We start from the raw sequence: 26,536 nt of genomic DNA on the forward strand, positions 1-26,536 counted from the left end.
TTCATTTCCTCTGCCACTGCTTCAACTTGGCATCGCCGTTTAGGACACCCCGGTCATTCTGTTCTTCGTCGTCTTGTTTCTTCTGGTTTATTTGATTGCTCGCAAACTGATATTTCTTCTTTGTGCCATGCTTGTCAACTTGGAAAACATCTTAGACAACCGTTTTATTCTTCTTCGTCAGTTGTTTCTTCTCCCTTTGAAATAATTCATTCCGACATTTGGACGTCTCCAGTGTCCAGTATTAGTGGAATTAAATATTATGTTATTTTCTTAGATCAATTCTCACATTTTGTTTGGATTTATCCTCTTCGTCAAAAAAGTGAGGTTTTTGCAAAATTTTTACATTTTTACAACTTTGTCAAAACTCAGTTTAAAATTCCTATAAAAAGTTTTCAGTGTGACAATGGTGGCGAATTTAATAATCGAGAAATGTTGGATTTCTTTTCTTCTCATGGTATTCAGCCACGTTTTTCCTGTCCATACACTTCTCCTCAAAATGGCCGTGCTGAACGAACCCTCCGCACCATCAACAATCTAGTGCGTGTCCTTCTTTTTCAGTCTCATATGCCAAACACCTATTGGGTTGAAGCATTGCACATGGCGGCTCATCTTTTTAACATACTACCTTCTACTGCCATTGATAACCAAATTCCTTTCACTCGTCTTTTTAATAAAACACCTTCGTATGATCATCTTCGCGTTTTTGGTTGCTTGTGTTATCCCAACCTTTTAGCAACTTCATCTAATAAGCTTTCTCCCCGATCTACAAGGTGTGTTTTCTTGGGATATCCCTCACACCATCGTGGCTACCGATGTCTTGACCTTGACTCTCGACGCATTATTCTATCTCGGCATGTCATCTTCGATGAAGCTACCTTCCCTTTCTTCTTTACATCAACACCTTCATCTATCAACACTCCCATCGCTCCCACTTCTTATCACCCTTCGCTTTTTAATCTTGGTTCATCATTATCCACTCTTCCTTCCTCTGCTTCACCGGTAACAAACACTTCACCTCCCCAACCCTCATCTCTGCCTTCGGAAAATCCTTCCTCTGTTACACCTGAACCCATTCCTTCTCATGATCCCTCTTCTACTAATGTTGCCCCTTCTCCTGCTATCTCTGTTCCTGTCCACCCTCACCAAATGCAAACCAGGAGTAAAAGCGGGATCAACAAAGCCAAGAATATTGTCTCTTTGCACACAGACCTCGTCTCTCCTCTTCCTCGGTCTCATATTCAAGCTGCTCGTGACCCAAACTGGAATGCCTCAATGAAGTCTGAATATGACGCCCAAGTTGAAAGTGGCACATGGGATCTTGTGCCGCGTCCTTTAAATACTAATGTTGTGCGTTCCATGTGGTTGTTTAGTCATAAATTTAATGCAGATGGTACGCTACGACGACACTAACAGCTTATACAGACGCAGATTGGGCGGGTTGTCCGACAACACGACGCTCCACATCCGGTTTTGCAGTGTTCCTAGGTGATAACCTCATTTCATGGTCTTCTAAACGCCAACCAACGGTCTCTCGATCTAGTGCAGAAGCCGAATACCGCGGTGTGGCAAACACAGTAGCTGAAACAATATGGATACGCAACCTTCTTACCGAACTCTACTGCCCCCTTTCAACAGCAACAATTGTCTATTGTGACAATGTAAGCGCGGTATACCTCTCCACGAACCCAGTACAACACCATCGAACAAAACATGTCGAGCTAGACATTTTGTTTGTCCGCGAAAGAGTGGCTCTCGGCCAGGTTCGTGTCCTACATGTCCCCTCAGCGCATCAATATGCTGATATCTTCACAAAAGGCCTCCCTACCTCTCTATTCAAATCATTCAAGTCCAGTCTTCACGTACGAGATCACCACGTATCGACTGCGGGAGGGTATTAGCATAGGAAAGTATATATTCTTATATTCATTTAAGGTAGTATAGTTATGTGCCTCTAACGGCTCCTTTGTACAAAGGATACTATATAATGATATCAATAGAATGAGACCAATCATCGATTGGATTAAACCTAATCAAACATTGAGAAGGCTTATTTGGACAAACAAGGTTCTTTGCAAGTAGATATCCAATTTAAAGTTGTTTCTTCCACCAAATATTCATGAAGATCTAGTTGTTTATTCAGATTCTAGGGTTTTTATATTTATTGTTTAGAAGATTAGTTACTACCTGTCGCTATTTAGCTTTGTTTTAAAATTTGTGATGAGTCTATTAAATATAAAAGATCTTTTTTACATTTTTGTTATTTTATATATAAAAAAACTACATATATTTCAAAAAAGTCCATATCAAATACAAACCGAACTGATAAACATAGTTTTTACTTTTTACTCCGTAAGTATCAAAAAAAGAACAAAGAAAACAGAAGAGGAAATCAAAACTAGTAAAGTCAGACGTTCCTTTCCTTCTTTCATACATTCATGACACACTGATTATTATTCGAGGAATCAATTTAAGTCAATCTTATTCTTATCAAACAATTAAAAAAAAGTTTAAAAGTAGTTTCATTTGGAAATTTTGCACATATATTAAAAAAATTATCTAAAAACTCCATTTTATTCCTTGTTCACACATTAAATAATTTTTTTTAATTAAAACATTAAAATAATAAAGATAAAAATGAAACAAAAATAAAATTTTAAAACGACACTCTTTGCTAAACAGAAGGAATATCTAATAATATTATGAATGCATTTATTGAAGGATTAAATTTACGAAAATCTCATATCTATGACAACCTTATAAAATAACATAGAGAAATTCCGTATAATAGACTTAAAATTTTTTTTGTCACAAATATAGACCTTAAAAATAAAAATGACCAAAATAGATTTAAATGTTTTATCAAAAGAAATAAATACACACATATATCCATAGGGTTAATTAATCTAGAAATTAGGGTTTAGAGTTAAAGGGTGGAGTTTAGAGTTTAAGGTTTAAGGCTTAGCTTTTAGGGTTTAAAGTTTAGGATTTATGGTTTAGAGCTGAGGAGTGGGATTCTAGGACATGATTTCAAATTAAAAAAAAAAAATTAAAAAAAAAAAGTTATTTTAGTCATTTTAGTTTTTGAGATCTATTTCTGTGACAAAAAATTAAAAAAAACTATTCGAGAGAATTAGGGGTGTTCAATCCGGATATCGGTTCGGTTTCAGTTCGTTTTTTTCGGTTTTTCGGTATTTCGGTTAGTAAAATATAACTATCATTCTAAATCCATATTTACTTCGGTTCGGTTCGGTTTATATACCGTCGGTTTTCGGTTTATTCGGTTTTATACCAAAAAACATAATTCTTTATTTTAGGATCATATTATATGAATTTTAGAGTCTTGTTGTCAACACATTCATTTATTAAAAAATATTATAAGTTTAAATAAAAGAACAAAAATAAAAAAATGTTTCTATCATCTAATAAAATAATCAAATCTATAATTAAAATCAAAGCTCAAAATTTTGATAATAAAAATAAAAAACAAAAAATAAAACAGAAGCACGAAGCACAAAAAATAAGTTATTATATTCTTTCATATTTAGCGTTCATCAAAGTCATGTTTCTTCTATTAAATACGAAACTCTATTCGTTTATAGATAAAAAAAATTGTGAAGAATTTCCACTAATTGTTATCATCAAATTTATAATCTTTATTTCAATTTAGTCAATGCTAAATTAAAGCAAAACGATCAAAAGAAGACTAAAACAATAAGAAGCATGTTTGCGATGAATTGTTATTTAATTATAGTTCAAGTGTTTTACAAATCAGGACTATTTTATTACTGTAAAAAATATGGTAATAGTTATTAGCAAAAAAAATAACTTATGATATATTTACATGTTTCTATTTTTTGATCGGTTTTATTCGGTTTATTCGGTTTTATCGGTTATATACCGAACCATATTCAAATCCTACAGTTTTTTAAAAATAATATTCATTCGGTTTGTATGGTATATACCAAATCCAAACCATATTATCTATTTTGGTTTGGTTCGGTTCGGTACGGTTCGGTTTTGTCATATTGAACAGCCCTAGAGAGAATTACCCAATAACATAACGCATTAAATTCATCAATCTGCTGCAAAAAAAAAAAAAAAACTCTCGTTGACCTTCTCTGTTTCTTCCACAGATTGATTTGACTTAATAAATCAGAATCGAACGGCTGGTTCTCCACAATCGGCCTCGTGGCATCATGGGAGTCCTGCTCCTGAACAAGTACTTGCTGAGCAGCTACGGGTTCAAGTACCCGATCTTCCTCACCATGTGCCACATGACGTCGTGCTCCCTCCTCAGCTACGTCGCCATCGCGTGGATGAGGATGGTCCCTATGCAGACGGTTCGGTCCCGCGTCCAGCTCCTCAAGATCGCGGCGCTGAGCCTCGTGTTCTGCGTGTCGGTCGTCTTCGGGAACATCTCCCTAAGGTTTCTGCCCGTTTCGTTTAACCAGGCGATAGGGGCTACGACGCCGTTTTTCACGGCCGTGTTTGCGTATTTGATTACGTTGAAGAGGGAGGCTTGGTTGACTTACGTCACTTTGGTCCCTGTGGTTACTGGTGTTGTCATTGCTAGTGGGGTAATGTACAAATTTAAAAATGTGATCTTTCTTTTGAATTTTTGAGTTTGCTTGTGAATATTCAGATGGGTGATGATCCAATTAGTGAAATGTGTTTGTTTTATGGCTAAAGTAACAAGCTTTTAAGGAGTTGGTAATGGTTTGATTTGGTTTAGGAGCTGTGTCTTATAGGTCATACTTACAATTCACTTTAGAGAACCTTTTGGGGTTGCTCTGAGCATTAAGCTGCTGAGTTTTGTAAAGTTCGTTACTTTACCTCAACCATTTCACTATATGAACGTTATGTGATGTGTAAAAGTTTTGCCTAGAAGAGGAATTGTTCTTCGTTATGTGTGGCGTGTATGCTTATAGTCTTGACACTCTTTTCTAATTTTTGCTGAAAGTGTTTAATGAAATTTTGTTTGAAGGGAGAAGCTAAACTCCATGAATCTCCTCCTGTACATGGCTCCCATTGCTGTTGTGTTCCTTCTTTCTGCTACACTCATCATGGAGAAGAACGTTGTTGGCATTACAATCGCACTCGCCAGAGACGATTTTAGAATCGTTTGGTATCTGCTTTTCAATTCCGCCCTCGCTTATTTCGTCAACTTGACTAATTTCTTAGTCACTAAACACACAAGCGCTCTTACTCTGCAGGTAACAGCAATACATCTCTTCTATACATAATACATTACCATCATCTAAATCCATTCTGCCTCTTATAAGGGATGATGAACTTCTCTATGATAGGTGCTAGGAAACGCCAAAGGTGCAGTAGCAGTGGTGGTTTCGATTCTAATATTCAAGAATCCTGTCTCAGTGACTGGAATGTTGGGTTACTCGCTCACGGTCTGCGGAGTTATCCTCTACAGCGAAGCCAAGAAGCGAAGCAAATGACAACAGAACCTTCGTTTTATTTGTTAGGCCCCTCAGGTAAACAACACAAGACAATTTTCCTTTGCTGTGAACAAAAAACTAGGCCTGGGATTTTTCTCCGAACCGAATGGGCCGAACCGGACCGAACCGGTTTTTTCGGTTTTCGGTTTGGTTCGGTTTTCAATTCAGTATGGTTTTGAAAATTAATTCGGTTTTCGGTTCGGTTCGGTTTGATTTTCAAAAAAAAAAAAAAAAATTTAAAAACCGAAAATATCCAAAAGTAACCCAAAACACGAACCGAAAATAACCGAATAACCCAAAAATGACCGAATTTAACCGAAATAACCAAATTTAACCGAAAATATCCGAATATTTTGGAAAAATTAATCCAAAACTAACCGAAAATTTAAAAATTCGGTTATTTTCGGAAATAAAATTGAAAACCGAAATAAACCTATAGCCAAACCGAACCGAACCGAAATTTCATTCGGTTTATTTCAGAATTGTTTTTAAAAACTTCGGTTAACCGAAAACCGACGGTTCGGTTCTGTTCGGTTTCGGAAAACCGAAGTCGCAGGCCTACAAAAAACCCTTACACAGCATCTTTGGTCCATTTAACAACACCAAAGGATCAGAGTACCTAAAGCAATCATTTACAGGACTTCTCAAATAAGTTTTTTTTTTCTGCTTTGTTATTTTTTTTGTCGTAGGTTGTTGTTCCTAAGAGTAACTTCGTTTTAGTCTTTTTTGTCAGATTCTTTACATCTAGTTTTGTAATATTAACATTGATTAATTAATGGAAAAGACAGGCTTTTTCTTTCACCTGTCTGTCTGTGTATCCAACTTATGTTCTGTAGTTCCAGGATTATCTCAGGCAAAGTTCCATGAATCTTATCCAGAGACCAAGAGAGCATAGTGGCTATAATGATCCAGCCAAGCAATGATAAAAGGCCAGTTGTATGTATGTGTATCAGTGCATGTACCTATGAAAAGTAATGTGATAGATCTTCTGTTTTTAATGTCATAGAACTTTATAAAAATGTAGTGGTAACTTTATGTCAGTGGCTAAACTGACTTTTATCATATAATAAAACCAAAAATCAATAAAATCATTTATCTACTTCAATTTAATATTTTGACCATCTACTTAATTTTTTTTTTTCCTTCAAGTTTTTGTTCATTAAATAGAGAATGGGCCAGCCCAAAATCCTTACAAAAAACGGCCCACGGTCCGAATAACTAAACCAACAACAAACTAAAAGACCGGGCTTAAAGTCCAAAAGCCCGTCACCGACACTGCCCAGATCCAGAAGCACGTGTCGGCTTATCCTCTTCTTGTCTCATCCCGGCGGTTCCGCCGAACCTTGAACGGCTCTACACCGTCGAACTTGTCATGGGGAGCGTCATCAGACTAACCGAGAGTTCATCCTAATCATCACACGCCGCCTACTGGACATCTTAAGCCCGAGACTCGAGACCTCTGCTTTCCTTCTCTTGTCGTCGTCACCGTCGATGGAGAGCTTCATCTTCTACCGAGATCTCATCCATTCTGACCCGAACAACCACCCTGACGACAAGAGCCACAACGCAGCTTCCACCAAAGCCAAACTAGTAACCAAACCCCAAAAGACTACGGGTTCCAAAACCGACAGCGTAGAGCTATGTGAGCCTCTACCCTCCGGAGCCAAAACCGGCGAAGACGGAACAGAGAAAATCTCTCCTTCCTAGGAACTAGAACCGGCGGCGGCGAAACTGCGGGAACCTCCACCTCCCGGAGAAAAGCCGGCGTCGACGGATCTGTGATGGCCTCCATCTCCCGGAATCATCACTTGAACATGCAAGCCTATCTTCTCACGCCATGAGCCTCCATGCGAACGCGTCTTCCCTCCAAGCGAGGAACCACCGTTGGAGGATGGCTCCAATCCAGAGCTCAGACAAAGCTTTCGGTGACAGGCGACGAAAAAGAAGCAAAAAGAAACCTTTTTGACGGTAGGAGAAAGCTTCCGGCGACGGCACGGATGCTCACGAGCCGGCCGTACGCCGGATTCGATATCAGATCTCCTTTCTCTCACGTAAACTTATTCCCCTTGTTCAATTTAGCTAATGATGTGTCCTACCATCTACCTAATTACACTAAAAAAATCCACACAAAACATTAATTGAATTGATGAGGAAATCTGTTGAACATATTGTTGGTTGAAACCTGTCAAACACAACAAAAAGACGTTTCCCAATAAAGTAAACCGGCTTAACCGGTATAAATGAAATCGCCTTAGAGAGCCAGAAAGCTCCGTCCCGAGCGGCGCAAACGCCAAAATCACAGAGAGCGAGGCAAAAAAATTGCGATCTCCTTTTTTTTTGCAGCCACACCGCCACAATTGTGGTCTCACCAGATCGCTCTCGGATCGCTCTCACCGCTCAATTCTAATTTCCGGTAACGTTTCACGTTTTTCTTTTACAGTCGCGTTTCACGTTTTCTTCTTCTAGCTAGAGTCCATCTACAATGGCTTCTCCACCGTCTAGTGCGATTAGCGTTTCGTGCGATACCCAATTTCGCAATCGTGATGCGATGAGTGTGTGGCAAAATCGATTAGGGTAAAAGATCTGTGGATCTAGCGTCAAGAGCTAACCCTAAATTGCTTAACTGTTATGCATTTGCAATTGATATAAGTTTTTGTAATGGTTTTGTTGAGATTCAGACACTAACCAGAGGTTTAGTTCTGTGTTAAGACATGATGTGATCTTGTGTCGGAAAGAAACTGATGTTTTTTTTGTGGATACAAGTCCTGTAATGTTTCCAAGTAAAGCAATTGCAATTTAATTAGGTTATCTAGTGGGTTACATTAAGATTCAGACACTAACCGAACATGAACTTATGTTTTTTTTTTTCCCTTGTCTTAATTATATTACACGCGTATTTAGTGAAGAGTTATGAAGGGGAAAGCTGCGTGGGAACCTGAATACCACAGAGTATTCGTGGAGCTATGCGTGGAGCAGAAGCTGCGAGGGAACAAACCTGGAACGCAGCATTTATTTGAACCTTTTCAGGAGAGGACAGGGGCAAGGTTTAACAAGAAGCAGCTTAAGAATCATTGGGACACAATGTGCAAGCAGTGGAAGATTTGGCGTAGGCTTGTTCAGTGCAGCGATATGAAGTGGGACCCTGAGGCTAATACTTTCCGTGCCACTGCTGAAGACTGGGCTAACTATGTGCAGGTATGTGTGAATTTTTTGGTGTTTCTTACGGCTATATAGGCCTTGAGCGTTTGGTGTCCCGATTGGATTAGGTTCGGTTGATTTGGATTTTCCGTACTATGCTCATAAGTCCATTCGGGTTTTACTAAATTTTTGGGTTGGTTTCGGTTCGGATTGGATTATAACCAATATACCATATCGCCCAAAAATATTTTGAAAAACTAAAAAGTTGACCAAAAAAATACTCTAAAATTTATAATTTTTTTAATATATATAAATTTAACATATTTAATTAATTTTGGATATTTTCAGATTCTAATTATCCGAACCCGAAAGTAGCTAACTCTTAAGTCTCATTCAGATATTTTTTTATAACGGTTATGATCTATTTTTTCGGTTCGGGGGTTATGGTTCGGTCTTCGGTTTGTGGTAAAACGTCCCTGGACTAAAGCTATGCATGAGATGATTTGTTGTTTGGATTTAATCATAGGTGAATCCTGATGCTAGTACGTTTCGGTTGAGTCCTCCTTTGTATCTCAAGAAGCTAGAGATTATCTTTGAAGGCAATAACGTAGGAGATGATGAAGGTGGTTCCAGTAAATGCAAGAGGAAGCGAAGAAGCAGGCATCATCATCATGAACAAGAAGTTGATACTGGATATGATGATGATGATCACGATATGCAGATAGCGTCTAATTTCTCAACTCATCATGATATGAAGATTGAATCTGATTTCTCAACGACTCATTCCAAAGGGTACTGGTCACCAGCCACACACGAGCTGTTTCTGGACTTGTTGGTCCAAGAGACTTACAAAGGAAACAGACCTAACACACATTATCCAAAGGAAAGCTGGAGACTGATGCTTGAGACCATTAATCAAAACACTGGGAAAAAGTACACAAGATCTCAGTTGAAAAACCACTGGGATTGTACTAGGAAGGCCTGGAAGATATGGTGTCAACTCATTGGTGCTCCTATCATGAAATGGGATCCAAATACTTGTACTTTCGGTGCATCAGAAGAGGATTGGAGAATCTATTTAGAGGTAAAAAAACTACTCCTTCCGTTTCACTAAGATAAATGTTTTAGAAAAATATACGTTTTATGTTTTCTACACAAAAATTGGAAGCTTCAAAAAAAAAATATTACTAAAATTACTAATTTTATAATAGCGATTTAATGTGTATATTGATCATTGCAAAAATTATCAATGATTTTTAATAAATTTACTAAAAAATTGTATATTTACTAAATTTACTAAAAATTATTAGAAATTGATCATTGCAAAAATATAATGCATTTATAATAGCGATTTAATGTTTTTTTTTAATGTGTGAAAACACTAAAAAATCTATCTTTAAAAAACCGAAGTAGTATTTTGGTAAGTGTTTGGAGTTTTTCTTTTTATCAAAAAAGCTGTTTCATCTTTTTGTCGGGAACCCAAGTGTTTGGAGCTGAGGACAAGATTAGAATATTTTATTTCTGTTTTTTTTTTATATACAGGAGAACCCTAGAGCTACACAGTTCAGAAGGAAACAAGTTCCTTGCGCTGACAAACTAGCAATCATCTTTAAAGGAGTTATTGAACCTGGAAAAGCTGACTTCCGTCCTTACCGCAAGAAACTACGAGACCATTCCGAGTCACCACAGCTGCTACATGACCCAACGCCACTATCAACTCTCTACATAAACGAGCCAGTCACAGGAAGTGAAGATGGAGATGATGATGATGACGAAGATGCTGATGATAATGATGACTATGATGGTGAGCCTACTCATACTCCTCATCGCAGGAGACTTGGTTTTGCAGAGTCTCGGTTACAAGATGTTGAGATTGGAACTCCAGTATTTAACTCGTTGGAGGCCAAGAGGATGAGGGAGAGTCCGTTGGTTTCGGCTAAGCAATGCGAGTATACTATTGGTGAATGTATTGAGCGTTTGGATTCGATGGAAGAGGTTGAGCCAGGGAGTGATCTTTACATGTTTGCGTTGGATTTGTTTCTGAGGAAAGAGTACAGAGAGATCTTCTTGCAGTTGAAGAAAGCAAGTTTGAGAATCTCTTGGCTGCTTAGGCTTCAGGCTGGTCCTCCTACTCATGCTGCTTAAGTTCCTCCTTTAACTATGATCTCCCTGTTTATGTGTGTGATTAAGCAAAACTGTTTATTTATCTTTTCAGTGATGACAGTTTTTTTTTGTAATGTTTGTTGGTAATATCTAAAGTATGTTGGAGTAACCTAGAGCAATGTATAATATCTTTCAACATTTTGAGATATTAATTAGTAGTCTTTTAGATTTCCTAAAGGCTAAAAGATATCTTCATCTATCTGCTTATTGAGCTTTGAGGAATGTAATATGGAAAAGAATTGTTTGTTTACTTGTTATTCAAGAAAGAGTCAATAGCTGGTTTGGTAGAGCTGTAACAATTTCAAAGCGTGATAGTATATTTGCTTAAATTAAACTTTGGTTTGGTAGACCTGTAATAACAAAAGCTGGTTGAGTTTCTTGGATTTTTCTGTTTAAGGAAAGTAATTTGTAAGTCTCCTAAATATCAAACAAGTAAAAAACTTGTAGTGGAGGGAGATAGTGGGACTTAATGTACTTTAGCTTCTTGACTCTGTCATACTTTGCGGAAAAATATCTTCACCGACATATATAGTAACTACGGAACAGTCATCATTTATGTCAATAAACTACAGTGCGTTTTCTGAATAAATGTAAAACTATTATTCAATCAAAAGTCTAGGTTAGATTAAATTCTGCTTTGTCGTTAAGAATTTATGAAAGCCAAAAATACAGAGATGAAACAGAGTAATAATAATTTGAGAAGCAAAATAAACTCCAAAATAAAAATACGCGCCAGATAGGGGTCGAACCTACGGCCTTCTGCTTAGGAAACAGACGCTCTATCCACTGAGCTACAGGCGCTCTTGTTCTTCCTATCTATCTTATTTTAATATGTATTCTATAATCTGTGTGGACTAGAAAAAAAAGACGATATCAATTCGTATTATTAAATCCTTTCCGACAAAAATGAACCGCAAGAATCTGAGTGGTGCCATTCGCTTTTCTCCAATCCAAAAACGCCAAATTTCACTTACTCCTTTACTCCTCAGTGCCCCCATAAACCAATAGTGACCCTCTCTATCTATAATACTCTTCCTCCTCGCTGTCCTCTCACAACAACTGAGTCTGTCTCTATTCTCATCGCAGCTTTATATCCTAGGAAACTTCTCATCTGGTTGCCTTGGCTGCTGTTTTTGTCTTCCTTCCACCGACCAACTTTTGCAGATTCTAATTAGATTCTTCAAACCTTGAGTCCTTGTCAGATTCGAGGGTCGGTGTTATATGCTTCATATCTCTCACCCAAATCAGGTTCTTGATTCCTTCAGTATACGATTCTTGATTTTACCTTCCCTTTTGTCATTTTTTCCACTTCTGATTCCTATCATTAAACTCCTATATATATTAAACCTTATGTAATTTCCTAATACATACCACAAATCAATCCTCGAGCTTCCACACACACACACACAAGATGGACTTCTTTGAGCTATGTTTGTAGTTTTAACTTTTTTTCTTCTTTACTTTTAGGTATGGAGACTCTGCATCCCCTCTCTCACGTGCCTATCTCTGATAACCGGTTCGTTGTTCAAGATATGATGAGCTCGAGCAGCGTCTGGACTAAAGAAGAGAACAAGATGTTCGAACGTGCCCTTGCGATATACGCTGAAGACTCACCCGATCGCTGGTTCAGTATCGCTTCTATGATCCCTGGTAAAACTGTTTTCGATGTTATGAAGCAATACAGTAAGCTTGAAGAAGACGTTTCCGACATAGAAGCAGGACGTGTCCCCATTCCTGGTTACCCTTCAGCTTCTTCTCCTTTAGGGTTTGAACCGGACACGTGTCGGAAGCGACCTAGTGGAGGTAGAGGATCTGATCACGATCGAAAGAAAGGAGTCCCTTGGACAGATGAAGAACACAGGTTAAGAGAGACTATATTTATTTTGTAAAGTCACCCTTTTATAGATTTCTTGCGGGACAAGTTATTCCCTTGTTTTCTTAGGGCTCACGTTGCTTTGTTTCTTGCTGTACAAGTCATTCCCCTGTTTACTATGGCTTAACATTTTCTTGTTCTGTGCAGGAGATTTTTGCTAGGCCTTCTCAAGTACGGGAAAGGAGACTGGAGAAACATATCGAGGAACTTCGTTGTGTCAAAGACACCGACGCAAGTTGCGAGCCACGCTCAAAAGTATTACCTGAGACAACTCTCAGGAGCTAAGGATAAGCGCCGGCCAAGCATCCATGACTTCACGACCGTTAATCTTATAAACGCCAATCTCAACCGTTCAATTTCAGATCATAGAGACATCCTCCCGGATTTAGGGTTTGTCGACAAGGATGGTGCCGAGGAGGGACTAATGTTTCTGAGTCAGAATCACATGTTTTCTCCATCATCCTCTCCCTTTGATGCTGCCGTTCGCTTTGCTGGAGCAAATGCATTCAGTGCCACAAGTTAAAGTAACATATAATATTATCACCAACGACCAAAATCAAAGTTCTAATGAAGCTGAGTTGTGAAACTGCAACTAGCATTATAAGCAAGAGTCCGAGTTGTTATATATGTGTTTTTGTGTCATGATCTTGTTTGTTTTTGTTTTTACCTGAATATTGTGACTGTATATGTGTGGTGTGTTTATGTTTACCAAATCTCTTGTAAATTATCGTTTTTGCTTCATTAACTGTAGCATGTTAATAAGACTTGTCCAAAGAAAAACTGAAATTTGATACCTGTTTCCACATAGGCGTTATTGAAAAAAGAATATTAAACTAACAAATTAATTTGAGGCAAAATAGGTAAACAATTGATTTGAGTATATAAAATAGAGGCTGAGTCTGCTTTCCACTTCTAACCAGAGGATCTCATTCTTCTCATCTACTACACCAACCAACCCCTTTGCCTCACCCAAAATTATGTATATTAACATATTCAGAATAAAATAACATGGTGTTACTTACATATCTTCTGTATTAGCATAGTTCATATTCAAAGAAATGCTTGAATTAATTATCTTCTATTTTAGATGAATCTTTATCATCACTTGTGACATGCTATTGCAATTTGCTAGTACTATTTAGGATAAAGAAAATAAAGTTGTTTCTTTCTTTCTCGCAACTTTATGGCTTTGTTTCTTTGGTCACTCTTTAAGCTATTTTGCCACTTTCGATCTGGTCGCCTCGATGGGATCTACATGCACTACACTGATATGTACCAACTTCAAAAACATTCAATGTTCTCACGTCATACATGCATTACTATATAGTACTATACAGTTCACACTGTTTGGCACATACATATACAAAAACATGCGTGTGTGTATATTTACACTTCGATGACTAAGATTTGCGATGCTGATAACCTTGATCAGAACAACATAAAGAAATGTAAAAAATAGATTTAAAGTGAGATGACGCGCCATGTTAGATCTTTTCCGTAGCAATTAACAATTTTAGAGAATTTCTAAATATAAGTCGCATGTTTTTATTATAAACTTTTAACTATAGCAATCGTGAAAAAAATCACGTCCAAGAATTCACGATTATACTATTCTATGAGTACACTAGCCCTACTTATACATATGTATTTTCTGGATTATGAAGTATGGGAAATATTTATTGCATGCATTACTATACCAAGCAAGTAGCAACATATCCACAAAGGGCCTGGGGTGATGATAATAACATCATGAAGAACACTGAACCAGTCACGTAAGTACCAAAATCGTCGAGAAGCTAAGGCTATCCTAATCATAAGCATATCAAATTGTATCATTCAACTATTTAATGCGAACAAAAAGCTTAACTATTTTTATAATTGTAAAATTTAATTAATTTAATTAAGCACAACAATTATCAAGAAAAAAGAATGTTTCTTAAAAAAGCAGTCTTAAAGCATATTGCGTAACAAAGCACGTTCTTGATTTCATAATTACATTTTTATTTCGCTAATCATCATATCCTTTTTGCGAAGCTTACGCAATTAGTGAAACTTTATTTTTCTTCAAAATTAAATGCAATCTTTTCCTTATGGTCTTTTTAGTTTCTACTCCAAATTAAGATTTTTTGAATATTTTTCTAATTTTATAAAAATAAATTTTCTATATTTTTAAAGTATTCTAGAAAATCTTATTTTTGGAAATAGATAGAATATTTTTCATGACAAAAGATCTCAATAAAAATAACATTTTTTTTCCTTCTTTTCCTATATCAATGTGGACAATTATTCACACTTCATATTTGTTACACAGATTACCATACAAAAATACATATTTTAACACAAAACTAATAGATTTTCTATATTTTAGTAGCATTTTTTCTAACCATGGTATCTTTCATTACATAATTGCCTCTCCAAACTATATATTAACCAAAAGAAAAAAGAGATTAGGTTTTACGTGCGCACTAATCATAAAACAAGATGTCTCTTAGATTAAGTAGTTGTTTCAATCCGATCTTTACTAGCTATTTGAGGAGTGATCAAAGCTTTTCTTCTGCAGCATGTTAATGTCTACTGTATGCTTTGACTGTATGAAGTAATTGACTTTCTTGTCTGTATATTCCCTGAATCAAATTCATTACCATATTTGATTAGCTTGGGTTATAAGAAGACGACCTCAATCTCGAATGATTACATCCAAACTAAAATATAGCAAATAGTGGAAAAAGTGTATGCCACGATCCAAGTTGTAAGCTGAAATAGTGGTTTACATAATGACCAATTTGAAAATTGCACACATTGTAACAGTAGAAGAAGAACAAAAACATTCATCAGTTCTCACCTAGACAGAGCACACTACAACAAACGAACTAAATGATCTTGTTCCTAGCATCTTCAAGCTTCTTGAGAATCTCAGCAGGTGTTCTATCCAACTCATCTGCTATTTTCCTCTGCAAATCTATTGGAAGTGTTGGAAACTGCTCGCAGAGATCTCCATCTATCACATCCTGTTTTGAAAGAAAAAAAAGTAGCAGATGCAGCAAAAAACAAAAATGTCATTAAACAAAATCAAGAGAGCTTACGATATGCTATAGGAGAACAATGGGGTTTATTTTATACTCACCTTGACTGGGAAATAGGCAGATCTGTAAGCCATATGGTCTCTCCCACAGAGAGGAGGATACTCCTGCCTCATGTGCATCTCCAGATGAGAGAAGAAATCAACATCATCACGGGATGTGAATGCATGCAATGCTCCGATGCTACCCATCACTGTTCCATACATGATTGATTCTGATCCACCTGGGATCATCGAAGCTTTCTGGAGGCACGTCACAACGTCCCCGACGTGGAACTGCACAATCTCGTCCACTTTGTTCGGAGCTCCGTTAAGCTTTCCTTGCTCCCACTTGATCTTCCCGCCTGTCGGGTCTTCTTCAATCTCCTCCGACACATCCTGAGGCAGCCTCACAAAGTAGATATTCCCAAACTTGTCTGCACCTGCCATGGTGTCGAAATCCACATGGTGCGATGCTGTCAGCCATCTCGGCACACAGTCATCGGCAAATATGTATAACTGATTCTCATCGCGCCTGTACTTGCAGTAATGGAATGACTGCAGCAAATTTTACAAAAAAAAGGCACTTATGGTTAAGTCTACATCGTCAAGTATACTACTTCAAAGAACCAAAAATGAAAAGGGAAAAGGAAGCACTGACCTCCTGAATGTCACCAACGTAGATACGGTCACGGTAAGTTTGGATAGAGATAATGGTGTTTGGGAAGAGCTTGTTTTCACATTTCCTAAGCAGTCTCTTTTTCCCCAAGTCATACAATCTAAGCACAGGTCCGATTCCTGCCAGCAGTCTTCCCTGGAACTGGCATAATGCAAGAGGAACACCTTCCACTTGAGTCTTATGAAGCAGCTCAAGTTTTCTCCCTTCCTCCACAAACCTATAAATATGTATGAACCCAGCCACTAGTCTCTTCTTGGGCCAGAACTGCATCCCTTTGACTGTGCCAACAGCTAGCAAAGTACCATACTCTTTATCGTGGAAATTCACTGTACAGACACTGTAAGCAGCTTCGTTGTCTTGAAGTTCCAGTAGACAAGTTGTATCAGCTGTCTTAGGGTCAACAACTCTGATGCAAGAGACCCACTTTTCTGACTCGGCTTTGGGATAACCATACTGCTCATCACAGAGCGGGTCTTCCTTATCCTCATCGTCCCCACCATTCTCCATCTGATCTGCACTGCCATTACCATTTTCTCCTGCTCCACCGGCCTGGAAGCTTTCCTTTCTTGCCGCTTCACGCTCTTCTGCGGTAAATGCTCCTTGGTCACTCTCAACGATAACTAGCAGCTTCTTCTTGGGATGTACAACAAACTTTCTAGGCGTGTACCTCAGAGGAACCATGGTTTCGTTGAACGTTTCCCCAAGACGATCAAACATGAAAATTCTGAGAGCATCCCCGGCAACAGAGACGACACCTTCAGCACACTGATCAGATGAAAAAGGGGCAGCAAATTCCAAAGTCTCGTAAGAGAGAGGCGTCAAGTGGAAGTGTCCCCGATGTATATAACCAAGCCAAGGTCGACTAGACAAACACAGCATCGCAGACCGACCTCTCACAGAAATGGCGAATAACTTGGGTGGCTTCAGCCCCAAGAACCGAGAACGAGAATCAGAAAGCTGACCAGTCACCATATCAACCACCGTTCTGAACAAAACACCGTTCTGCAGACCAGAGTTAAGGAAGAGGCTAGCCGGGTGATCAGCACCATCATCCCCACCAATTGATGCTTGAACTTCGAGGAACAGCAAAGACTCTGGAGCGGAAGAGACACTCTGCACGCTGAGAATCTGCAGACAGTCATCTGGGTCCAGAGACAGAATACGCACTGTGTTATCATAGGATCCCACAGCAAGGAAGCGGGATCTTTGTCTTCCTTCAGGAACAGGCGCAATGTCCAGGCAGGCCACATCCCCAGACATTTCATGTTTCTCCACCTCCATCAGCTGACCAGTCATATCTGCCTCAAAATAAATTAGCTCTCCACCACTCAACGCAATCACCACTTGAAGCCGGTTATATCCAACTTTGACAATCGACCTCTTGCCAGGAGTTCTCCATTCATTAATACGCCCATCTTCCCTTATGTGGCGGATACCATTGGGATGGACTTGCATGAGCGAATCATCACCAATCAGAGACACGGCAAGGGAAGGGGTGGTATCAAGAAACCCACTGTCGTTGACTTCTTCAACTGTTTCACCAATTGAAAGAACCAGGGTAGCATTGGTGAAGGAGACAACGATATACGCATCAAACTCATCACTCACATTCTTCTTCACTGTCCACACCGCACTTGGCTGACCCGGAAGCTGAGAGACGGCCATCTCGCTGATGGCTAAACCAGGCCTCAGTATCCTCAGAGAGGATCGGGGACCCCGTCCACAGAGTGAGAAGATCTGAGGGGTTTCTTCCTCAAAGAGGTTAAGGATTTTCATGTCCATGAGCGGCATCAGACTCTCGACTTGGTCAATCCTAACAAGGTTCTTAAGTCTTCTCGGCTGAAAAAAAACAGGTTGAAACCCATCTTCAGTCTCCATCAGATTAGAGGAAGAAGACTCCACGTCGGGCTCATCCCCTATCGCCTGAAACTGATACAAACCATGGTTACCAAACTCCGAAGCAGCGAAAAGAAACCCCAGCTTCAACACACATATGGACGCAGCGACAGGAATAGTGTCAAAATACTTGATCTTCAACTCAGACACATGATCCCCATCATGATCCAAAGTAGCCTTGAAAACATCGCCATACTCGGTCTGGAGAAGAAAGAAGAAAGTCGTCTTCTGCTTGTGCATAGCAGCAGAAACCACCAACACCCCTCTCTCAGCAGGCAAATCAGCTCTCCTAGGAATCACAGCCCTCACATCCGGATGACCCTGATTCTTATAAATAACGAAATTCTCAGCACAAACCAAAACCCCACTCGGCCCATCAGCTCCTCCAGGAACAGTCACAAGCATATTCGCACCATTATCAACAGGCTCAGACCACTTCCTGGAAACATGGTTCAGCCCGAGATCAAGCTCATAGAAAGTCAAATGCTTCTGAGCCTCACTAGACGCCTGCCCAGTCGGATCCTGATCCGCCTCAGAGTAATCAAGCTCAACAGCTGCAAACACAGGATTATCAAACCCACAGTCCACCCCACACACAGAGTAACAAATCGTATGAGACTTATGAGCCTCCAAGGGAGACGAAATCGTCAACCTAGCAGCTGTATCTCTATTCAACACGTACACAAGCTTCTGCTTCTCACACGCTCCAACCATCACAGCCCTCCCCTTGGGATCAACCGCCAAGTACTGCCCAGGGACAATCCTCCTACACCCCGACTTCCCGAACGTCTCCTGGTGAACTTTATCGAAAACGTTCTTCTCCTTGTTGTACTCTAAGATCACTATCCTACCCGAATCCGACCCTACGACTATGTAATCCTTCTGGCCGCCGGTTAACCTAAACTGAGCTAGGGATCTAATCGCGCCGAAGACTTCCACGGAGTGAATCGTCTGGATTTTACCGTTCTCGTCGGGGCGGAGGAGATCGAGGATCTTGCCGCGAGCGACGGCGATCTCCTGCGCCTTTCCGCCGGAGAAGTTGCCGTTGATCGCGCAGGTGATTCCCGTCGCCTGCTGGAGGGTTAAGCTGTAGAGATACATCTCGAATCACCGTCTTCGATCCAAGCGCCGCTTTGGTGTTGCCGTTAGGGTTTTCGTTTTCTTATCGTTGGCTTTGAGTTTTCAGTTCGCTGCTGCTTCTTCTGGAAAAAAACTCTCTCACTCTCTCTGTGTCTTTTACTTTTTAATGGGCCTTTGTATTTAAAGCCCAATTAAACTTAAGATGCGACCGACCCTATTGTTGTATATAATAATGCGTAAACAATATATTTTTTTAATCCCTTGGTTTATTTTATTAGTCCGGTTTGGTGGTATGTAAATTGATTTGGTTATACAAAAACAGTTTGAAGTGCTTTGTGATAAAAAAAAAATAAATTAGAATTACTATTGAAAGATACATATAAGATCACCTAACATGTCTTTTCAGACTTTGTAACATTCATATATCATGAGATGAGATCTCAGTGTTGTCATGTTCCTCCTTGTGATTACAAAATGTTTATATGTTTGGAACCAAAATGAGTTTGGTAAATTCTGTCAAGACTTGGATTGAATCCTAACTGAATATGATTCTAAACAGTAATGTACACTGATGTTCATGCAGTAAAGAACTTTAGAAACAAACTTAAAAGCTTTGACAAATAAGATAAATGAGATATCTTCTAATTGTGTGTGTTTTAAAAGTAGTTGCAACACAAACAATTGATCTCAGAAGGTGACCTAATGGAAGATGGATGGTTCACAAAATGAGAAGAAAGACAATGAAAATGAATGATAGAAAGAGGAGGAGAGAATGTACAAAACAGATAATGAGTTATTGAGATGAATGAGGCATCATCATTCATTCATTCATCAGTATCAGTTTCTCCAGCTTCAACTTCTTGAGCCACCACCAAGTAATTGTTCTCATCCGGACCACAAACCTTGTACCTGTCAAAGTATATGAAACATCATCTCAACTCAGAAAAAAACAACAGTGACTGAGATGAATAAGAGAAGTAGAGACCTTTCAAGAACAGATTTGCCTTCCTTGTACTTTTGGCTCTTCTCAAAAGCAAACTCCTGAAGTACAAACAGACAAAAGGTTGATACCAAGAAACATTATAGACTAAGAAAGATTTGGAAGTATTCTTATTTACATATCGCCATCCAAGATAAGAGCCGCATTTGACGCAGTAAATATCAACAACCGTGTGCATGCCGGTCATCATCATCCTATCTTCCTTCTCCCCAGCATACACATTCGCTCTGTTCTCACCAAATCCAAGGACTACTAGTTAACATGCATAAAACTATTGCTATCGAGCTTTGACCATTAAAAAATAAGGCCATGTTCCAAAGGATTTAAACTATGGAAGCAGAAAACTTACACCTTACGGAAGAGGTAAGCTTTCCCATGGCGAGATTGGAAAGACTGTAAACCAAAGCAAAAAAAAGAAAGAAAAGATTTTGATAATGGATCAAAAGGCAATAGTCAAATACAAATGCAAGCAACAATACGATTATTCTCCACAATTAATTTAGATCACATGATTACTTAATCATCAAATTAAAATTATCAGTGCTTTGAATATGAAAGATCAGAGAGCAAAGAATCAGGGATAAGTAGTAAAAATAGCCAGCCAGAAAAATGAAAAAGACCTTGGAGACGACATCAGAACAGAGAGCAATATTAGTGTTGCAGTGCCTACAACTGTATGACTTTCCTTCCAAATTCACCAAGAACAATCTCCCCATCCGATCAACTGTTTACTTTCTTTCTTTTTTTTTCTCCTTCCAGGAATCTAATTAAGAAAAATCTACTTTTGGAGAAAAAGAACCAAACTCTATGTAATAAATCAAGGAGAGTGTGATAAGATGGGAGAGATCATTAATTACGAACGACGCGTTAGGATTATCTGCCGAATTTGTTTGAAAGACAAAAACAAAACTATAAAATGGAGAAAATGCAAACTATTCTTTTACTTTCACGATAGCTATTTTTTTCTAATAAAAAAAATGTTCGTCTTCTGTAGAAACGTGGACCTGACCAAGTCATGGCCCGTGAATACACCTAACTATTTTCTAAAAAGTGTATATATACTCTGTTTCATATTGCTAGTCGCTACACTAGATTGATGGAGTGTACGCGATTGCTTCTTATCCTTTATTGAGTTTTTTATCTGACACTGCTTTGTTTCTCACATAAAATAATATAAAATAAAATATAGAATAAAAAATGTTTAAACCCAACTATATATTCTACTTATATTTATAGAATAATCTATTTTTTGTTTGTTCATTGTGAAAAATAAATTAAGATTAGAACATTTTTATTCTATATTTTATTTTACTTCATTTTAAAAGAAAAAAAAATTTCATTGGAAATGCTCTCAATAATCATACGTACTGTCACAAATATTGTATTTATTTAAACGCCATGGAGTCATGGACCGTTTGTTTTCTTTTCCAATTACTCTAATAAATTAATAATTTACTTACATACATTCAAACCCCACTGATTCATTAAGAGTTTAGAAAAGTTTTAACGAATCTCAGTCCGCCTCAAAGTTGGCGAAGAGCCGCCGTAGACCCGCGCAACCGCATCATTCTGCAATCTGCAACGCTCTTTCTTACTGCCTCGTCCAAGTTAAATCTCGTCTCTCTTACTATTATCTGCTCACCAGGAGACAGCAAAGAGCTCTTGAACTAGACGAAAACATTCTGACTACCTTCAAGGTTACGACCCAATCCGTTTAATCTCTCTTTGGTATTTTCAGTGTGTTATAGGTCTCATCAGGTTATATTTCAATTGTTTATTCGTTGGCTCTTGTGTAAGTTACGCATCTTATCTAAGCTGCATGATACAAATGTGTTAGATGGAATGGAATGTCTGAATGCATTATAAATAGTGAATATAGAGGAACCAATAACGGCTTATCGATGGTTTGTTTTTTATTTCAAGATTTTTTTAACGTGGAGCGAACAATCTCTTTGTCTGATTACTTTCATTGGACTATGCATGCACTATAAACGTTTCGCAATAGCAGCTTCTCTAGCATCATATCACTTGTGTCATCCCCACAAACACCTGGTATCATATATGCGGTCCTAATGGCACCAGTTTTATATTGACTGGGATTTGTGACCTTGACAGTCAGTTTTCTCCTCTTTATCTCCAAGTCTACATGAGGATGAGAGACTTTGGGTTTTGGTGCTAAAAAAGGAATTGTATTTTGTTTGTTTTCAGGGATACTAAGTGGTGGGTATCCTTTGGGAAGCTTAGTAATGGTGATGGAAGATCCTAAAGCACCACTTCAGATGGATCTGTTAATTTACTTTCAATGTCTCAGGGGTTAACAACCAACCACTCCTTTATGCTAGTCCTTCAAAATATCCGAGAGGGTTTCTTGGTACTTTGCCGCATCCTGAATCATCCCAAGAGTAAGCCTACTACCCCCGACCCTGATCAGGTGCTTCATACTTGTCCCTACCACCTTTATGTTTGTTTTTTTTATCTGGCATAACATGAAGGGTCTGTCACCAATATTTTTAGGGAGATAGCTTGAAGATTACTAGCCATTAACAGTCTTGGGTCTGAACAAAAAGTTTCCACATTAGCTAAAGGAAAAGCAGAAGTGGCGTTGGGTTACAAAAATTGAAATCAATTTCATTTTACTTGTGTTAGTTATCATATTCATGAAACTTTGACCAAGAACAGATGCTTAAGTACAAACTCAAAGTTCAATACTTTTCACGTGGTTATATAAAAGAGAAGAGTTGAGTTGGCAATGAATGAAATTATTGTTGATCTATATAAGTTCGGTGCTCCCCTTACCAACCAACCACCCAATTATATCAATGCTCATTAATCTCCCTTCTTACCCCGTACTCTTTTTTATTTTCTTCATTTATTTTTATCGACATTTTTTCAAGAGAAAAGTCATAAACAACATATTTGTAGCATATATTGTATCTGAGCATTAATGAAATTATATGTTATTTAATATAGTTCAAAAACAAAGACGAGAATGATAGGGATGCTTAAAATAGGAAATAACAGTAATGCCCGACATGATTTGCTGATGATATAAAGCAGGCTTTTGTTTTGTTTGTTTATTTGTCTTTTATTTTATTTTCCTGTTATTCGAAAAATTAATAATAATAAATAAAATAAGACGTTCGTGTATTTAACCCCGCAGAGAGTGAGCTAGATCGATACAGAGAAAGAGAGAGAAGAGGATAAAGAAACGGCGAGTTTCAGCTGTTGTGAACAGAGGGAGAGACACGTGATCGTGTGTCTTTAGAGAGAGACAAATGGTTGGACTGTCGCGGCCTCAGATCGTTCTTTTTGGATCCTCCATCGTCCAGATGAGCTTCGGCCACGGAGGTTGGGGCGCCATTCTCTCCGAGGTCTATGCTCGTAAGGTATGAGAATGATCTCTCTGTCTCTCTCTTGATTAGTAGTAACTCGCTGGTTTGTCTATTCTCTAATCACTGTTTGTTATTCCCTTAACTGTAAATACGTTTTCTGAATCTTAAGCATTGGCTCTTGGAAAAATCATTCAACTTAATCGACCAGAGTCAACTAAGAACCCTAATGTTGTTTCTCCATTTGGATTTTTTTGGCTTCTTTCTGTGGAAGTTAATGTCCAAAAATGAAAAGCAATAAGCTTTACCGACATGAGTTTGCTTTGGTCCGTGTGGAAGGATATTAGTACGTACAAAGGAAAATGCATTTAATGCAAAACACGTGATTCTTTTCTCTTGTGTGAACTAACATGTATAGGCAGACATCATTCTGCGGGGATATTATGGATGGAACTCAACTCGTGCTTTGGAGGTTGTTGACAAAGTGTTCCCCAAGGTACTCTTCTTTTACTTTCTTGTTTGGTTCTTTCATCTCTCCTGAGAAAATGTATAGATTCTTAGCTTCTTTATGCTGAGACCCTGCATCTGTTACCAGAGAGATGTCTCTTGTTTGCCTGGTTCGAGTTTTCTTGGCTGTAAAGCTGTTTTCTGTTACAATATTTTCCTAGGATTTGATAATTTTGTAGAAAATATGAGTTTAGGTAATTAAAATAACTTGTAAACGGATGCAGGATGCCTTGGTACAACCTTCTTTGGTAGTTGTCTATTTTGGAGGAAACGACTCAATGGGACCTCACCCTTCTGGTCTAGGACCTCACGTGCCACTAACTGAATATGTTGATAACATGAAGAAGATCGCTCTTCATCTTCAGGTTACTTCCTTACAGATATTTTGCCCATTCCTGGTCTTTCTCTTGTCTGTCAAGTTTAAAAAATCTTTTTAAAGTGGTATTAAGTTGTAATCGTCTATGTTTTGTTTCATCAGACCCTTTCAGACTCAACTCGTATCATATTTCTAAGTTGCCCTCCAGTGGACGAAGCCAAAGTTCGTCAAAACCAGAGGTAACTTCTCTGGACTTAGTTAAATACAATGTTGAAGCAATAGTTAAGCGCCTTATAGAGGATTATTGTTTAGGTCATGGACCGCTTGACCGATTTTTTTAAAAAAATTGGTTTGAAAAATCATTTCGTTCAGACCTGATTTGCCAACTAGGTGTAGACCGATTTTTAGAACACTGGTTAATCTCGTGCTACTCTTTTTGTTGCTCTCACAAGCCCATACTTGAGTGAGGTAATCCGCACAAATGAGCTATGCAAGACGTATTCAGATGCTTGTGTGGAGCTATGCAAAGAGCTAGGCTTACAAGTAGTTGATCTCTTCTCCACTCTTCAAAAAGTGGATGACTGGGAAACCGTTTGCTTCACGTAAGCAATTCAGAATCCATAACAACTTATGAGCTCTGAAAACATATATAAGATCTTGAATGTTCATCAAAATGTTTTGTTGCAGAGATGGGATTCATTTGTCAGCACAAGGAAGCAAACTGGTGGCTGCAGAGATACTGAAAGTGGTTAAAGAAGCGGAGTGGAGACCTTCGCTTCACTGGAAATCGATGCCAACAGAATTCTCAGAGGACTCTCCTTATGATCTTGTTTCAGCAGATGGCAAAACGACGTTGAACTCTTCGGAATGGACGTACTTCTGGGAAGAACAATGGGAGTAAAACATCACAATATACACAACAACAACTTACAAGAGCTTTATATAATATGGTGACGTCTTGTTTTAGACTGTTTTACGAGTTTCTCTTCTGAATACAAGTAATAAGTATGTGTTTTCGTAGTTTCTTGAATCTATCTTATTATTGAACCTTAGTTTCTGAAATAAATAGTATTCTATTTACTTTATTATCTACATATCTTAATTTCCTTTTTGTATAAAAGTTAGGTGAGATGAAAGTTGAAAGTTGAAATCCATTACTTGGTCAAAGATAGTCTCGTCACTTGTACATCTTTAATTGTTGTTGTTTCTTAAATCCATTATTGTTGTTTCTTAAATGCTTTTTTTTTTTATTTTTTTATTATTTCTTGGTTGGATATACTTTATTTGTCATCTATGTTATTATTTTTTATATAATTTTGTAATTTGTGTTTTAAGTTCACATTTACAAAAGGTGCGTATGAGATATACTATTTTATTAATTTAAGTTATTGGTTAGTTAATTTGTAAATAATTTTTGTTTAACTTTTTGCTTCTATGATATTAATATGATTGAGTTATTATATCATTTTCAGTTGAATTTTTTTTATTAAAGTATTTAAAAAAATCACATTTAGTTAATGTCAGTGATTTATTATATATTAACATCTAAATAATTTATTTGTTATATCTCAATTTTATTGTTTGGCCCTTTTAAAGTAGGAAGCTTGAGTCCGTGAACTGATCCTTATATTTTGTCTTTTAAATGTTGTTTGGGTTAATATGACAATTCTTTTTGGTTTTCGTATGTGGCCCTGTAAAATTAATAGTGAGTTTTTAGTGGTGGTATGATAGGTAGACGATTTTGAACTTTTTTGGAATGTTTTTAGTACTGTAAGTATTAACTCGGAAGTTAAATTAACATGAAATTTTTAATTTTATTTGAAAAACCACTTGAGTTCAAAATTAACATGCAATTTAAGTCTCAGCCCTAAGTTTCATATTCTTCCAATGATTTATAAGAAATATTTAACAGCCCTACTTGGAAGCTCACATAAAGATTGGCGGACACCGTTTGTTCTCTTATTCTTAAAGGGCAACAACCTGTTTAGGATCATATAAACTCATAAGTTTGGTGCTAATAATTTTTTTTTTGGAACACAAAAAA

At 37.9% G+C, this 26,536-nt stretch overlaps 6 protein-coding genes and 1 non-coding gene across 16 annotated transcripts; 4 read left to right on the top strand and 3 right to left on the bottom strand.

Moving 5' to 3' along the window:
* Nucleotides 1-4,110: 4,110 nt before the first annotated feature.
* LOC106327267 (probable sugar phosphate/phosphate translocator At3g11320) lies at nucleotides 4,111-6,563 on the top strand. Of its 8 annotated transcripts, none has more exons than XR_001267414.1 (4): nucleotides 4,111-4,582; nucleotides 4,985-5,213; nucleotides 5,307-5,531; nucleotides 6,022-6,254. XR_001267414.1 is itself a non-coding variant. In XM_013765387.1 (4 exons), the coding sequence occupies exons 1-3, from the start codon at nucleotides 4,197-4,199 to the stop codon at nucleotides 5,451-5,453; spliced, it is 762 nt and encodes a 253-aa protein (XP_013620841.1). In that variant the 5' UTR covers nucleotides 4,111-4,196; the 3' UTR covers nucleotides 5,454-5,489; nucleotides 6,296-6,563. The 8 variants fall into 8 exon arrangements, 6 of the variants coding, with proteins under 6 accessions (XP_013620841.1, XP_013620858.1, XP_013620863.1 ...); XR_001267418.1 differs by having other exon boundaries at nucleotides 4,985-5,033; XM_013765387.1 differs by lacking the exon at nucleotides 6,022-6,254 and adding an exon at nucleotides 6,296-6,563 and having other exon boundaries at nucleotides 5,307-5,489.
* A 1,154-nt stretch (nucleotides 6,564-7,717) lies between these two features.
* Nucleotides 7,718-10,892, top strand: LOC106325902 (L10-interacting MYB domain-containing protein). Of its 3 annotated transcripts, none has more exons than XM_013765614.1 (4): nucleotides 7,718-7,866; nucleotides 8,360-8,648; nucleotides 9,118-9,675; nucleotides 10,134-10,892. In XM_013765614.1, the coding sequence occupies exons 2-4, from the start codon at nucleotides 8,364-8,366 to the stop codon at nucleotides 10,734-10,736; spliced, it is 1,446 nt and encodes a 481-aa protein (XP_013621068.1). In that variant the 5' UTR covers nucleotides 7,718-7,866; nucleotides 8,360-8,363; the 3' UTR covers nucleotides 10,737-10,892. The 3 variants fall into 3 exon arrangements, with proteins under 3 accessions (XP_013621068.1, XP_013619727.1, XP_013620322.1); XM_013764273.1 differs by having other exon boundaries at nucleotides 7,719-7,866; nucleotides 8,355-8,648; XM_013764868.1 differs by lacking the exon at nucleotides 7,718-7,866 and adding an exon at nucleotides 7,940-8,027 and having other exon boundaries at nucleotides 8,355-8,648.
* Nucleotides 10,893-11,482: 590 nt separating this feature from the next.
* On the bottom strand, nucleotides 11,483-11,555 carry TRNAR-CCU. Its single transcript has one exon. It is a non-coding gene; the product is annotated as a tRNA-Arg (tRNA).
* A 218-nt stretch (nucleotides 11,556-11,773) lies between these two features.
* Nucleotides 11,774-13,354, top strand: LOC106327965 (transcription factor DIVARICATA-like). The gene is made up of 3 exons (XM_013766663.1): nucleotides 11,774-12,002; nucleotides 12,222-12,615; nucleotides 12,775-13,354. The coding sequence occupies exons 2-3, from the start codon at nucleotides 12,224-12,226 to the stop codon at nucleotides 13,148-13,150; spliced, it is 768 nt and encodes a 255-aa protein (XP_013622117.1). The 5' UTR covers nucleotides 11,774-12,002; nucleotides 12,222-12,223; the 3' UTR covers nucleotides 13,151-13,354.
* A 1,950-nt stretch (nucleotides 13,355-15,304) lies between these two features.
* LOC106328851 (splicing factor 3B subunit 3-like) lies at nucleotides 15,305-19,470 on the bottom strand. The gene is made up of 3 exons (XM_013767729.1): nucleotides 16,347-19,470; nucleotides 15,752-16,243; nucleotides 15,305-15,635 (listed from the first exon to the last, which is right to left on the bottom strand). Exons 1-3 carry the CDS (start codon nucleotides 19,359-19,361, stop codon nucleotides 15,498-15,500), a joined length of 3,645 nt encoding a protein of 1,214 aa, XP_013623183.1. The 5' UTR covers nucleotides 19,362-19,470; the 3' UTR covers nucleotides 15,305-15,497.
* Nucleotides 19,471-19,961: 491 nt separating this feature from the next.
* Nucleotides 19,962-21,347, bottom strand: LOC106329704 (protein yippee-like At3g11230). Its single transcript, XM_013768578.1, has 5 exons — nucleotides 20,961-21,347; nucleotides 20,690-20,733; nucleotides 20,459-20,567; nucleotides 20,326-20,381; nucleotides 19,962-20,249 (listed from the first exon to the last, which is right to left on the bottom strand). The coding sequence occupies exons 1-5, from the start codon at nucleotides 21,054-21,056 to the stop codon at nucleotides 20,165-20,167; spliced, it is 390 nt and encodes a 129-aa protein (XP_013624032.1). The 5' UTR covers nucleotides 21,057-21,347; the 3' UTR covers nucleotides 19,962-20,164.
* Nucleotides 21,348-21,864: 517 nt separating this feature from the next.
* On the top strand, nucleotides 21,865-25,580 carry LOC106330541 (GDSL esterase/lipase CPRD49-like). Its single transcript, XM_013769177.1, has 8 exons — nucleotides 21,865-22,037; nucleotides 22,549-22,771; nucleotides 23,501-23,726; nucleotides 24,088-24,165; nucleotides 24,401-24,541; nucleotides 24,655-24,731; nucleotides 24,945-25,094; nucleotides 25,180-25,580. The coding sequence occupies exons 3-8, from the start codon at nucleotides 23,616-23,618 to the stop codon at nucleotides 25,391-25,393; spliced, it is 771 nt and encodes a 256-aa protein (XP_013624631.1). The 5' UTR covers nucleotides 21,865-22,037; nucleotides 22,549-22,771; nucleotides 23,501-23,615; the 3' UTR covers nucleotides 25,394-25,580.
* The last annotated feature ends 956 nt before the right edge of the window (nucleotides 25,581-26,536 follow it).

This window comes from Brassica oleracea, chromosome C1 (genome assembly GCF_000695525.1).
Source record: "Brassica oleracea var. oleracea cultivar TO1000 chromosome C1, BOL, whole genome shotgun sequence".
Taxonomy (NCBI): Eukaryota; Viridiplantae; Streptophyta; class Magnoliopsida; order Brassicales; family Brassicaceae; genus Brassica; species Brassica oleracea.

Coding starts and splice junctions, on each gene's coding strand:
- LOC106330541 (XM_013769177.1), top strand. CDS start 23,616: ATGGTTGGACTGTCGCGGCCTCAGATCGTTCTTTTTGGATCCTCCATC. Junction 23,727..24,087: donor CCGAGGTCTATGCTCGTAAG/GTATGAGAATGA, acceptor TAACATGTATAG/GCAGACATCATTCTGCGGGG. Junction 25,095..25,179: donor TGGGAAACCGTTTGCTTCAC/GTAAGCAATTCA, acceptor GTTTTGTTGCAG/AGATGGGATTCATTTGTCAG.
- LOC106328851 (XM_013767729.1), bottom strand. CDS start 19,361: ATGTATCTCTACAGCTTAACCCTCCAGCAGGCGACGGGAATCACCTGC. Junction 16,244..16,346: donor ACGTTGGTGACATTCAGGAG/GTCAGTGCTTCC, acceptor AATTTGCTGCAG/TCATTCCATTACTGCAAGTA. Junction 15,636..15,751: donor CTGCCTATTTCCCAGTCAAG/GTGAGTATAAAA, acceptor CTTTCAAAACAG/GATGTGATAGATGGAGATCT.
- LOC106329704 (XM_013768578.1), bottom strand. CDS start 21,056: ATGGGGAGATTGTTCTTGGTGAATTTGGAAGGAAAGTCATACAGTTGT. Junction 20,568..20,689: donor GCTTACCTCTTCCGTAAGGT/GTAAGTTTTCTG, acceptor TGGTGAGAACAG/AGCGAATGTGTATGCTGGGG. Junction 20,382..20,458: donor CTTATCTTGGATGGCGATAT/GTAAATAAGAAT, acceptor TTTGTACTTCAG/GAGTTTGCTTTTGAGAAGAG.
- LOC106327267 (XM_013765387.1), top strand. CDS start 4,197: ATGGGAGTCCTGCTCCTGAACAAGTACTTGCTGAGCAGCTACGGGTTC. Junction 4,583..4,984: donor GTCATTGCTAGTGGGGTAAT/GTACAAATTTAA, acceptor TTTTGTTTGAAG/GGAGAAGCTAAACTCCATGA. Junction 5,214..5,306: donor CAAGCGCTCTTACTCTGCAG/GTAACAGCAATA, acceptor TCTCTATGATAG/GTGCTAGGAAACGCCAAAGG.
- LOC106327965 (XM_013766663.1), top strand. CDS start 12,224: ATGGAGACTCTGCATCCCCTCTCTCACGTGCCTATCTCTGATAACCGG. Junction 12,616..12,774: donor TGGACAGATGAAGAACACAG/GTTAAGAGAGAC, acceptor TGTTCTGTGCAG/GAGATTTTTGCTAGGCCTTC.
- LOC106325902 (XM_013765614.1), top strand. CDS start 8,364: ATGAAGGGGAAAGCTGCGTGGGAACCTGAATACCACAGAGTATTCGTG. Junction 8,649..9,117: donor ACTGGGCTAACTATGTGCAG/GTATGTGTGAAT, acceptor ATTTAATCATAG/GTGAATCCTGATGCTAGTAC. Junction 9,676..10,133: donor ATTGGAGAATCTATTTAGAG/GTAAAAAAACTA, acceptor TTTTATATACAG/GAGAACCCTAGAGCTACACA.